Source organism: Amblyomma maculatum, chromosome 9, assembly GCF_055883805.1.
Source record: "Amblyomma maculatum isolate TAMU_Amacu chromosome 9, ASM5588380v1, whole genome shotgun sequence".
Classification (NCBI taxonomy): Eukaryota; Metazoa; Arthropoda; class Arachnida; order Ixodida; family Ixodidae; genus Amblyomma; species Amblyomma maculatum.
In genome coordinates this window covers 122,373,181-122,387,295 of record NC_139352.1, presented here as the reverse complement: position 1 = coordinate 122,387,295, position 14,115 = coordinate 122,373,181, and the positions used below count along the sequence as shown (strand labels likewise).

General features: G+C 46.6%; 1 protein-coding gene across 1 annotated transcript in view; it reads right to left on the bottom strand.

The window, feature by feature from the left end:
- Positions 1-217: 217 nt before the first annotated feature.
- UQCR-C1 (Ubiquinol-cytochrome c reductase core protein 1) overlaps positions 218-14,115 on the bottom strand; it is a 99,251-nt gene continuing 85,353 nt past the window's right edge. The window contains exons 11-13 of the mRNA XM_084579516.1: positions 10,232-10,289; positions 8,258-8,333; positions 218-379 (exon numbers count right to left, since the gene is read on the bottom strand). Coding sequence (XP_084435642.1) covers positions 315-379; positions 8,258-8,333; positions 10,232-10,289 — 199 coding nt within the window. The 3' untranslated portion in view covers positions 218-314. The remainder of the gene's footprint in view (positions 380-8,257; positions 8,334-10,231; positions 10,290-14,115) is intronic.

Genomic DNA, 14,115 nt, shown 5'->3' with positions numbered 1-14,115 from the left:
GAAGCACTTGCCTTGTTCTGTGCGCAAATTTCAGTTACGCTTGAATGAGGGATGCCGTAGTGGAGGGCTCTGGATTAATTTCAACTGCTTGAAGATCTTCAGTGTGCTCTACCATTGGTGCTTTTTGCATTTTCATTTTTAACGTGGTCTGATCCATTGATACTTTATTTGCTTTTAAAGCAAAACGGCAACAACACAGCTATGAAACAAACCAAACTTTAAAGGAAATGGGAGGCAATAAACCTCAAGAGGCATCTTTATTGATGTTGACGCTACTATACAAGACTCGGCAAGACAACTGCAGAGCAAAGCACCTAGAACCGGAGGCGGTACATGTTGCTCCTGAGCTGGTTGTAATCAGTTAGGGCCTCGACAGGACCTGCAAGTACAGATGATAAAAGTCATGAGCCAATATAGGCACTGGAAGAAATCCGATGGACCCTTTAACTGCTAAACTGTGCCTCAAGGCTTTCCAAATGGTTAAAAAGTGCAGAAAAATTGAATCTGAATGATCCCTCAGTACATAAGGATGCCATCCAGCAAGTTTCAATAACAGGTAGAACGTCATTTGATATGATATTATGAATACGCTTTTAGCCATACGAAAACTGACATTTGTGACATGTTGCTTGCATGGACCATAAATCATGATGACTGTGTATCTGTCAACAAACACGTGCAACCCGACAGGCTGCTTTCCCACATATGGTGGAGGCATGAGCCTCCTGTACTACATGGCTGCAACGTGAGCCAAAAACTTCCGGCCAACTCCCATCGGTGGTTGCGAGCACTATCTTGTTATATAAACGGCCGAACCTTAAAGCAGCGTTGCGAGGCAACAAAAGACTTCTGACCATGTACAACTAGCAAAGCTGCAACAATTGAATGTGACATCATGCAGGAGTCACATGCTAGAGCTGACTACACATGCAACTCACGGTAACAAGGAGAATAGCCATAACACACGGCTTTTTTTTTTTTTGTATTCATTACTCCTTTGTATACCCTCCCCTCCCTTTTTTGTTCTTTCTTTCGTGTGACTTTTTTTGTTTATCTGCTCGTCACTTTAATGTTGTACCAAATCCCCTGCTATAATGCTTCGGCGCTGCAGAGTGCACTGAAAATAAAATAAAAATAAATTGAAATAGGAGCACTGGCTGGTCCCCCTCCACACATGAATGAGTAATGATCGCGGTCTGGTCCTAGGCAGGGGTATAAGTGTGCCCTATGCTGAGAGAAATGTCGGCACTTTGTCATGTACTATGTCAGCAGTTAGTGTTCCAATGGCATTAACCCCATGCTTGACCTCCCACACACGTACACTATTCAGAGCACAGACAGAGCCTCGGCTGCATCTGTGGCCATGATTCAATTGATTTGGCTTTATATTAGCTGCTGTGGCTGATACTGCGCAGGTGTGCAGACTGCCACGACAATAATTTGAGGATGCAACTTTAAGCCGAGCTTCAAGGCATTTGGCAACGTCTCAGTGTAACTGCATGCTCCACCTGATCACAACAAAAATTAGCACAAGGTGCAAGCTGCAGTAAAACCTCGTTAATTCGAAGTCATTGGGACCGCAAAAATTTTTGAATTAGGTGTGTTTTTCGAATTAACTGAACACACCAAGAAATACGACTCAGGCAAAAAAATTTGTTACAGGAACACGCTACCTTTATTGGGCATATTTTGAATTACTTAATCAGAGATGCTGGTTTGCCACATTTATTTATTTATTTATTTATTTATTGAACCTTACAGGCCCCGAAGGGCATTGTGTAAGGGGGCTTACAATATCAAGGTTAATGGCTGTAAACAAGGAGCAGACACTAGGTATTTCATAATTTCAAACATAAAAGAATTCCCAACGTAATTATACATGGTCGCTACAGATTGGTTGGTTTGTTGGGTTTAACGTCCCAAAGCGACTCAGGCTATGAGAGACGCCGTAGTGGAGGACTCCGGAAATTTCGACCACCTGGGGTTCTTTAACGTGCACTGACATCGCACAGCACACGGGCGCCTTGCTTTTCGCCTCCAGGTCGCTACAGAATACAGTACATTAGAGTACATGCAGATGCATATAAAAATATGAGAGAAAACATTTAGAAAGAAAGGCAACATGGTAATAGTATAACATAGGTCCATTGAACTAGCAATACAAACTTAAAGGGAAGCTGAAGCGGTTTTCAAATTGCATGAAATGCTGTGGTTGGGAAGAAAAGACCTCAAAAATCATATGTGTAAATTTTTTCTCGATTCTGTCCGTTAGAACAGCCGCAATCGCCTTTTAAAAACCCGCCGCGGACACGCCCCCGTCGCCTCCGGAAGCGCCGGGTTGGGGGATGGCACAATTGGAGAGCTGGCGGAAGTGACGCCATTCACGGGGAGCCGGCCGGCCGTCCTGCCCGTCCCGCATTGCTTGCTCCGCTGCGTCTCGCGCTTTGGCGTGGCGAACGACGATTCAACGTAATCCTTTGCTAGTGCCGTTTGTTTTTTCTAGTTCGAGCGTTCTGTGTGGAGTGGGTGTAGCGACAAGTGGCCATCATGCCGTCGTTCTGCGCAGCATTCTGCTGCGCGAACACTGGCGACCGGGACGATGTGGTGTTTCACACGTTTCCAAAGGACAAGAAACTTTCAGCGCGGTGGGTCTCTGCCGTGATGAGGAAAAATTTCGTACCTACGAAATCAACTGTGTTGTGCTCGAACCATTTCCGTGACAGTGACTATTATCGGAGCTTGGGAACGATACGGGCACTCGGAATTCCAATTAAATCAGCGCGACTGAAGCCCGGAGTCGTTCCGTCAGTGTTCCCGCACAACAATAACACCTCGCCACCTTTAAGAGCGGCCTTCGCCAAAAGAAAGCGGCGGGAGGTAAGTGTTTAAGGTACGCTTGTGCCTGTCCGTGGTTTGCTTGTGTGGTTCAACGTTCCGCGAACTGACTAGAGCTATGTGAAGGACATAGTGGCGAAGGGCTCGGGAAATATTTTTCCAGCCCGAATCTCCATACATCGGATATTGCACAGGCGCCTTGCATCTCCCAAAACTGGATTGCGGCTGCTGTGGCGGGGCCAAATCCCTCTGCCTCGAAATTAGCGTCCTAGCAATCGGCACCCGAGGGCCATAACTGTATAGTGGATCGTGTGAACATATCCTGTGCGCCGCAGCGACCAGTCGGCGGCACGAGGCCCACCAGTTAATAAGGTGTGACTCGGCAGCCCGCCTGTTTCCTTCCGACGACATTCGTCAAAACAACCACTGAGCCACCGCGGTGGGACAGTATCTTTTTTTTTTTAATTGCGTGCTATCAGCGTTGTAGTACGCGGAGGTATATCTGTATAGCATAAAACTGAGACCTTTGGTCGGAGTTTCGGATTCTCTCTCATTCACCCTCTAAACATATATCTGTCGAAATGCACCATATTGGTGCAGTGGCAGTAGTTTTCTGTGCTCGTTAGTAAAGTTGCACTCACGCTTGCGCTGTTAATCAGCATAAATCTGACTTCTTTTGAACAGAATCTTGCGACTACATCTTTCACAATGCAAAACAACAGAGTCCAGGGAAGAGCACGTCTCAGGATAGTAAATTCCTTGAGGGCCCTAATCTTTGGATGTGGTCTAAGGCACTGTGGTTATTGATACTAAAGAAAGAAAATGCTTTTGCCAGTGTTTTCATGAATCTTTATGTATTTCTTCATAGTAGGCTGGCATTTGTGTTGTGCATATTTCATATTCTCTCAGGTCCTCGCAGAAATGCTCGAGAACACGCCTCCTGAAGAAGAAGCTACCACTTAACCCCCTTCGCCATGCGAAGAGAATGTAAAAATCAGGCTTACAGAGGCACAGGTCGTCTCAAAGGAAACTGCTGACAAAAGCCTGCAAGTTGTGGTGCGGCCGCCAACAGTTTGCAATGCATCCCAAGCAGATATAAAATCCAGTAGTAATAATAGTTCGTAGTAATAAAAGGCCTTCGGATGTAAGTAGGCACCGTGCTCTAAATAAATGAAACACAAATGCTTTACCTCGCGTGACTCGTGTAAGCATGCCGGCGTTTTGAATTCGATGTTACAGATGTCTGGTGTTTCGGCTGTTATGCAGCATGCCAGTAAGCAACAGCGTTTCGACGGGATTTACTTTATTACCACTTGCACATCTACCTCGCAAAGATATGTAAAAACAAGCACCTACACAAAACATACGTACCAGAGGAGATTTCCAACCCGTGAAAATGTCGCGGCGTCACTTTCTCCATCGGCGCACTGCGCGGCGTCGTTGGTTCCGCCGTTTTCTGCAGCCGCTGATGGCTCGATCATATATGGCGAGAGTGCAAACTGTTCACTACTGCCCGCACTATCCATAATTTTCAAGATTAGGCCTTCCAGCCAACTGAAGCAACGCGCTAGCAACGCACTACGCAGCAGCGCCGTCGGGGCAGGCCGGAGACCCGCGGGACACCCGTCGATGACGTCACGACGGTCCCGACCACTCACAGGCGACAATGGCGTTCGCTCGGCGCCCTGAGGCGCTGGTGCGCATTTTCTTCTAAAAAACAGCTGCTTGCGTTTATTTAAGCCCTTTTTTAATGCGATATTCTTGTTCAGTGGACCAAAAACAACTAAATGCTGCCGAAAACTCAATTTTTTCGAAAAGTGCTTCAGCTTCCCTTTAACACTTTCTCACGGAATGAAGCAGGACTAATTTATCGATGCAATTGAATCAGGAAGATCATTCCAGAGTGAAATGGCGCGAGGAAGTGCAGATGAGTTGAAAGCTTTCGTACGGCCAACTACACATCCGGTAGTTTGCGGCTCCGAAGGTCATGTTCTCGACTTGATCAACTAGGTGAAACATTTCAGAACTTCCACCATGGCACTCAACAAAACTGCGGATAACGTTCAGCGATCCAATAACTTCACTGAGAGCAGGTGCTCAGAGAAGCTCGTCGCTATCATCGCTGTCATCGCGTTTTTTCGCAACAGTATTAACCTCCAAGTCTGAAGTAGGCTGTCTTCTCACTACTCTCAGAGTTCAGATACTCGGCGAAGCCGAGTGCATTGGACTCACCATCTTCTGCGCAGAGTGCATTGATGCGGTCGCAATATTCTGCTCCCTCTTCATCACGCATACGTCGGAAATCTCCATCGGTATCAAAAATGCTTTCACTGAAAAAATCAGCGTGTTCAAAACACTCGCCTGACCAATGTGGGCTCCATTTGTTTCCGAGGGTACACCATCGGGCATATATAGCTTCGAGGAGGTCGATGGAGTATTGCTTGCCATTGTCGTAGCAAAGGAGGACTCGCTTGAACAGGTGGTGCCGATAAATCTTCCTCTGAAGCAACGAATCTTTGGAGCAGCGAGGCTTCCCCATCTTTCCGACAACCAGTAGGTTGGCTAGGTTGGTTTGTGGGGTTTAACGTTCCAAAGTGATTCAGGCTATGAAAGACGCCACCAGTGGAGGACTCCGGAAATTTCGACCACCTGAGGTTCTTTTACGTGCACTGACATCGTACAGCACATGAGCGCCTTGCTTTTCGCCTCCAGCGAAAAGCGGCCGCCGAGGCCGGGATTCGATTCCGCATCCTTGGGAACAGTAGTCTGCGCCACCCTAGCGGGGCCCGACAACCAGTAGCGGCAGCTTGTGTTTACTGTACATGATCGCGCCGAACAGCACAGTAATCCTGCCCTCGGCTTATTTTCTATCCCTGACCGCGGTGTTCTTCACTGCGAATGCTTTTGTTGGCAGCATCTTATAAAAGTGTAGCCCCGTCAATGTTGTAAACGTCGTCCGCGTCGCATTCGCTAAGCAGCGGCGCCAAACTGTGCGTCTTCCGATTCTCGACAATGCTCTCGTTAGTGCCGCCGCTCTCATCACAGACGGTCAGAAATATGAACTTATTGCATTCTCAGCTGAACCATCCGTTACTACACTTGAATTCTTCATGCCCAAGTTGCAGAGCCAGGTCGTAGGCCTTCTCTAGCAATTTCGTTCCATTGACGGGAAGGTGGGCTGCGTTTGCTTTCTGCAGCCAGCAAAGCACAGTAGATGCCACATTTTGATATGCGGAAGCCCGCACTCGTGACCGCTTCGAAGAATGTGTCTTGCGGTAGTCCTCTCGTAGGTTTGACTTGTTGCTCAATATTGTGGACAACGTCGAGAGGTGCAAGTCGTGCCTTTCAGCCAACTGGGTCTTTGAACAAGCGTTCTTGCCTGCTTCTTGGATCAAGAAGAACCTCTGTTGCAGCATTAAAGTCTTGTACTTCGGCATTTCATTCACTAGTACAGTCGCAAAGCTAGCACTTCTGCATAGTTCAGAAGAACAATGGCGCAGTAGCCGACCCTTACCGCTATGCACAGCACAAAAAATGGCGCAGGTGGGACCTGCGTAGCACACACTTGCATCGTCAGAGGCACAGGGAAAGAGCGGTCACAGCACGGAACAAGTGCTGCCGCTGACGCAGTGCAAAGAGAGGGTGAAACACGCTGTGGGATGGAATGGGGGCAAGGTCACGTGATAAAAATGGTAAGCCAGTGCGTTGCAGAGAAGCACATCTCCTCAGCAGGAGCGCATTTCGGCGGTCCACGGGCCACACTGTGGGCCAATTGTTGTGTCTAGATGCTCAGACGCGTCGCCTATCAATCATCACCATCACTATGTGGCTTTGCCTTGCAGCTCCATAGGGCCGTCGTTTCAAAGGGCTTGCAGCGAAACATGGATCGGGTATTGCCGCATAGCACCACTAATTTTCTAATTAACCGGCCTGGCGCAGGCCACCAGTTCGAATTATCCGGTCAGATTTACATTGGAAAATAGGGGACAGCAGAAGACCTTCGAATTATCCAGAATTTCGAATTATCGAGGTTTTACTCTATGTGCACACGGTGATCACGTGATTGCTGATACTCAGTACAGATAGGTACTAAGCGGATGTCAGGAACCCTCATGTGAAGAGCTAAAATGAATTAAATCCTAAAATGGCTTGCAGTCACTTAGTCGTACTGCGCTTTGGCTTTTAGAGCTTATACTCTTCATTGCTATGCTTGTAGGGATATGTCGAGGCAAAGACACAGACATATACAAGGTATAGTATGGCACCTGAGGCTTGACTCTTTTGTTACCGCGAGAAAATGGCCATTTTTCATACGTCTTGGAAAACATTTTTTTGCCAGTACAAATAATACTGCAGCGCTCGTTGCAGCATGCAAAATTGCACATGCTCTTTCCAAAAACATAAGATACAAAGCAAACATTTTATTAGGAAGCACATAAAAAATCGGAAAATTGCCATTTTTATGGTGAGTTGATAAAAATAAGATAGAAAAGGCATGATATCGCTAGATGCATTAACACAAAAAATTTAGAATATACACATTCAAGTTCAATGATCCAGGTGTACTGTGCAAAAAACTATCTGTACAGCACTGTTCTTCAGCTACATTAAAAAACTACAAGTGGAAATAGCCTGTATTCTCGTGCCATTCGGTCAAGCAGTTCCTGGCTTTCATGAGGCACTAAACCAAAACTGCTGCAATCTGGCTGTAAAGGCCGGGTATACATGTTGGTATACGTGGTGGACCTTCAGAAATGCGTTTTCATCAAATATAACCAACCGGACTCAGAGTCAAAGCTCACTGGTGAATCACTGGGGCTATTTTTGGGTAATTATCACCACTCAACGCCGTCAAATCAAAAACCCAACAATTTGATTCAATATTTGACTTGCAGGAAGTCTTTTGATCACAAAACTTATGCTAATGCTGTATTACCATAGTGGCAGGTATTTTTTTTTTTTTTTTTTAAGGCAGCCGCTATGCCCTCTTTCGTAACAACACATGCATTTAGCTCTCAAAAAGGTGCATCGAAAATCACAACTTCACCAGACTGGCACAATTTAAACTCGTTCTACAAGTGCAGTGCCTAGACTAACCACTGGGTGAAGCTGGGTGCACGAGAAGCGATTCCAACATGTCTAAATCTGAAGTTTAAAGCATCAATCATCGATTTGACTAGGCCTGATGACGAAATGTCCCAAAGCAATTCTGGCTATGAGGGACGCCACAGTGGAGGATGGACCACCTGGGGATCTCTAGCACGGACAGCCACTGCACAACATACAGTTGCATTCCATCGAAATGCAGCTGCAGTAGTTGGATTCACATCCGGGGGCTCAGCAGCCGAGCACCACTGAGCCACCCCAGCAGGTTAAGGCATAAGCATAAATTTCACCCTGCCTGTCTGATCGGTTCACTCACCAACACCAGCAACAGCTGGGCAGCGGTCATAGAGGTATTTGGTGCAGACGTCGCGCACGGTCTTTGCAGTCACCGCCTGCAAAATGCCGAAACAAAAATATTTGCTATGCTCTATGCACAAAATTATGGCTGGCACATACCATTAGCAGTAAAAACATTACCACCTGAAATCGCCTCAAGGTGATCAGCAATGAAGGTGTGTGGTGCGGCACATTGAAAGTATAGTGTTTCCAAAGAAGGAGCACGCTTGTTGATGCTGCAGCAGACTGGAGGTGAAAAGTAGGCTTAGTGCCCTTAGGAATAATACAGAAGTTTTCACAGATGTCTACACTTTAGCCCTGCCTTTAAAGGTATAACCCTAAGCGTTAATGGCTCCCATTTGCCACTCCTTAGGGATCCTAATTTGCATACATGGTTTTTGCTACTCACCCAATTAATAAACCCTTAATTTGTCTGAAAGCAGTGACTGCCAGCGAAGTGTGCTGACCGAGGGCACCGAGGTGGCACCAAAAACAGCGACTGCCGCTAGGGGGTGCTGCTGACAGTTACTTAAAAAAAAAAAACTGCGAAAAAAGATGCAAGACCAGTAGGAGACACATACACACCATTGCGGGACTTGCAAATGTTTATTATTAGCTCAACCACATATTTAAATTCACATTCTTTGTGCAAGCGCACATTTCAAGCCACCTGCTAATACCGAGCACCCAACAGATAGGACAAGAAATTTTGAGGTCATTCCCTACTACCACGAAATTTCACATGGGCTGAAAAAGGTTTCCCAGAAATTTGGTATGAATTTGTTGTTTTCGGTCCCGCGCAAACTTTCCAATATGTGTGCCTGCATCTCTGGCTCTCAGAGAGAGCCTGCCTGCAAAACAAAGCACCAAACGAAGTTCACCAAGTGTGCTGTGGGGGTAGTGTATTCTATTCCTACCTTCTGCGAAAAAATTTATATAGGGCAGACGGGGCAGTGCTTGAACGAGCGCCTCAGAGAACACGGCAGGTCGTTCTGGCCCAAGGAGCAACCTGGCCATATATGCGAGAGAGTGCCAGAAGTTACTTCACAGGACTACTATTATCGGCCGCGGAAAGTCCAGGCACGAGCGGAAACTGCTAGAAGTGTTTTTAATAAAAAAGAATGAACATGTCTGCATCAGTGATCCGTCTGTCATTATCACGGAAAAAGAGTGGCATTTTTTGTCAGGTTTGCAATGACGTACGGACTGTGGTACATGCGACTGTACGTGCGCTTGCGCAAGGAATGTGACTTTAAATATGTGGTTGAGCTAATAATAAACAGTTGTAAGACTGGCGACGGTGTGTGTGTGTCTCCTACTGATCCTACGACTTTTTTCAGTTTTTTTTTTTTTTTTTTTTTTTTACGTGTACCAACTCGCCCAGCAATTCCCGCTTCGGGCAGTTAGTATGCGAAATGTTTTTACAGTGGCTTCAAAGAGTATGTGTCTGCCAGGAAGTCCGCCGAGACGCCCTCAATTGAATCGCAAAACTCCTTCAGCATGTGTGCGTCTTCAATTTGCCAGGTTAATGCCTTTGCCCAATCATCAACTGGGGCCATGAAGGACACAGTTCCACTGCACGAAAGAGATCCAGCGCACTGATATTAAACATCCCCATTCTTTGCGAGGCCACTTTTCCAGGTCATTCTTGCGATGCAGCATTTTCATAAATGATCACAAATGAACGCAGTGCATTCGCATCATCTGTAGCGCCGCACAAAGTGTTCGGAACACCTGAAATTCTGCACATTGTACACAACGCACTGCAGCAGGGGAACTTAAGAATTTGCATCAAGTGAATTTGCAGATTTCACTGTAGTCAGCAAAGCCAGACAGAACTGGAGGTAAAACATTTATGAATGCAATGTCCTTTTGCAATGCACTCATCCTCTGGCCTCCATGCGGTGCACCCAATAGTGTGAAAAAGAAGAACCGAAAAAAAACTGGCCCTTACATTGATCCTTGCCTCGAGCTCAGGGAGAGGAATGCGACGTCCATAGCAGAGCATTTGCCTGCAACAAACACACAGGAGTCGGTGACCCACTCTTCTCGTCAGCAAAGAGAGAAAAAAAAAAGGAACAATTCAAAAGCACATAGAGAATTCTATAAGGCACCATGAGAGCTAAGAGCAATGGCAATCAAAAAAGAAAGGGTAATACATGCTCTTTAGTATGCCATAACAATGGTATAAAAAGGCTCACTATTGCTGGTACCCCATTTCAAGTGTAAACACCCAAGAGCACAGCCTTCCCTCCTACAAACCCAACCTCACTGCAGCTGCGTGGTGGCCTTGCTCAGAGGCAGCTACTAATGTTTATTCTTTTCGCTCAAGGACAAAAAAAAAAAAAGGTACTTGCAGATATTTTTCATAGATGATGCTTTTACTATGCAATAACGCAAGCAAGACACAGATGCGGAGGCTCCTGGAGCAAATATTGTGGGCGCCCAAATTGTCTCACAAAAGTAATTTTAATCTGTGTGAGAAGTAGTACAGAAGTGCTAGTCACAACTTGCGTCAACCAACGCATGTCCAAGGAGAGCGGCAATGTTACTGCATTGTCACCCGTAACATCCCTCCTCTCGAGGGAAATATTTTCAAGACACAATTATTTGGTTTTAAACGCGCCATGCTTTTAGCACGGGGAAATGGTTTGTGCTATGCAACAAGATTCACCTTGCAACTGCCCGCTGCACCACTGCAATTTTCACTGCAACTGAGCACACACAAAATTATCGCTCCTTCACCCAGTGAACTTTTCGATGTAAAAAAAAAAAAAACTGTTTTTAGAACGTACTTGTGGTTGCACCACATTTCATGACCGCTAACTGTTCTTTTTTTCTTTTCGATTTTCAGATTGCCAATAAAGGATATTACCAACTTTCAAGGTATGCGCATGCGTATTGTTGCTTAATGATGGGATATTTTTTCGTCATACCATTTCATTCAGTTGTAAGTTGTAGCTCTGTCCTGTCCTCGTCTCCCTAGTCCTGTCCTAATGCTACGTTTTTCGTTGAAATATGTCCGACCAACTGGCCTGATTGCCTTGAGGGATTGAGCTTAAATATGGACCTACCGTATAACTGTATTATCGGTCGATGGGAATATAGGTCTACCCCCTCACCGTGAAGCGAATAAATAAATAAAAAAAAAAAAAAAAAGTTAAGAAGCGTATATATTTACAACATCGGCTGTGTCCCTGCATCACCAGAGCTATGATCTCACTCCAAACTTTCAGCAGCATCGTCGGCTCTTTGCTGCTTGCCACATCCCAGAGTGTGCCATCTAGTTTCATCAAGTGTGTTGCTTACATTTCTTGAAAGGTTGCATGCGAACAGCTGATCTTGTCCACGGCACCGCACGCTCTTTTCCGAAACACCGAACCGCCGAACTGTCGCTGAGAGAGCAGCCATGTTGCTGTTCACTTCAGCGAACATCACTCCTTCTGGAAAGCCGCTGTAAACTGCCTCCACATGCTGCTATTCATTGCTAAAGAGGCATTTTATACCGTCATAGGTTGAGCGAAAGTGCACACGTGGAGATAAATGCGCTTGGGATGGAAAAAAAAAAGTGCAACTGCAGGATGCCGATATGGTTTTGGCTGTCCGCTCACGAGCATTTTGGATTTGAATTCCTGGCTTCCCCTTTGTAGCGGGTGGTCCTTAATCAAAAAACTTCCACATGTGTCCTAACCTAATTACGTAGGTGACCTTACAGTCTATACCCCTTCACAGAGATTTCCCTCCCCAACGCAAGTCGTCGCTTTGTGGCTTTCACGGTCGCTTCCACATCCCCAACCATGTCGGCTGTCTCTCCCGCATCCCCGGCAGCTGAATCGGCATTGAGCAGTCGTTGTGGTGGGAATCCAAGTGCCTGTTCAAGAGTCACTCCGGCCTGATGCTGTGGTTGGAGCATTGGACTTGTTCTGTGGTCTCTTCTGCTTGCTGACACACCGCGCACACTACGTCTGTTCTGTCTGCATGCCGTTCGCCACACTTCACCCACTAAAGCTGTGTCCACGGCTTCGAAAAGCGATGAGCTTCCAATGGAGTTGTGGAGGGCCAACTTCTTTTTAGCGGTCACCTTCCACTGGTGTGTCTAATTGCTTATGCAGTTTGCAGCAGCTCAGGCTTGGACAAAGCCGGCAAGGGGACTTCAAACTCGGCTGCCCCCAGTCCACTCTCTTCTTCCATCTTGAGGATAATCTGCAGTACAGGAGGTAGTGTTGCACTCGACGCACCCAGCACCCCGGGACCGAATTTCAAAGCCAAGCTTGGCCATCGCCTCCCAGGCCTCGAATAAGGACCACCCGATGTCCTCCTGCACCGCCCCATTGGGTGTCGATCGATGGGCGCCAAGAGCCTGTCTTCCCACCTCACGTTGCCGCTGCTCAATAAATTACCGGGTAGCCGACGACAGACACAGTACCGCATTGGCGAAAGTGAGTCCAGGAACCATCACTGCCCTGCATAGGCCCCGAACCACTTCCATGCGACTGAAGGCCCACAGTACCCGCTGGCCTCGCAGTGCTTTCTCGCGGATCCGTTTTTCTTGCGAGATGATGAAATCCACACTTGAGGTGAGCTGAACTCATGGGATCATCCTGTCCTGCAGCCTTAGTGGTCGTCCATCCCTCTCTGCCTTGGGGTCACTATTGCACTCTTCCTGGCACTGAACTCCAGTCCCAGATGATCGACATGTATGCTGCACACATCTAGAAGCTGTTGCAGCCTCTCTCTTGAATCCGCCGCCACAGTCGAACCTTGCCAACACGGATATAGCGAATTATCAGAAAAGCAAACTAAAATCAAACTTTGGTTGGTCTATGGTTTATTTCTATGGGAGTTCTCTCTCTCTCTCTGTATAATCTCTGTATAATCTCTGTATAACGAAAGAAAAATTTCAAAATTTGACGCTAGATCGGTTATAACGAAGCAATCTTTTTGCATTAAAACGCCAAAAAATGCATAAAGGAGCCAGAAAAAACATCAAGAAACGTAACTTTTCAATCAGTCAAATAGGCTGCCATAGAAGTGTGTTTAAATGGCCCAAGCGTTCGTGTGTGCCGTGTTATTTGGTGGCGGCAGCAAAAACTACCGCCAACGGCTTATTGCCTCCGAGATCACACCCCTGTGCACGATGATCTCGGGGGCCATGAATGGCCATGGCCAGAGTCGAGTGGCGCCGCCGAAGTGTGTTTAAATCACCTGCGCATCATCAAGCGGCGGCAGCAAGAACTAGCATCAGCGGACCATGGCCTCCACGATCATACTACCGCACGCGGTGATCTTGGAGGTCATGAATGGCCATGGCTGGACTCGAGCGTCGCCACCACTGCTGCTAGAGTCCAACCATGCTACGTTGACAGGCATGCTACTGGCATGTCATCACCACTGCTTCGTCATGGCATGAGCCGCTGCCATGCCTCTAGTACTGCAGCCGACCCATGCGCGCGTGCTACGCTCCCAGAGTTTGTTGGCTCCGTTGCGCAAAATGTTCGCGGAGGCAACATCCCTTCTAGTATTCAATTTTGCTTTCCAACACGGAACGAAAAGCGAGATTTCATACTTATATGAAGCTTTTAATTAAAAAATTGTGTGTTTTCGCACCTTTGTGTTGTCCATATTAGTGCGCATTTTGTTTCATTTTATTAGGAAACTTATTTACAGGAATTTGGGCGCACGCTTTTATAACGAATATCTGATGTAACAAATTTTTGTGCCCTGTACTACTTTGTTATAGCGAGGTTAGACTGTAATACAATATCATCTGCATATAGAAGAGCTTTTGGGACGACCTCCCCTTCAATAATATAGGACAAGTCAAACCCTACTCCGCAT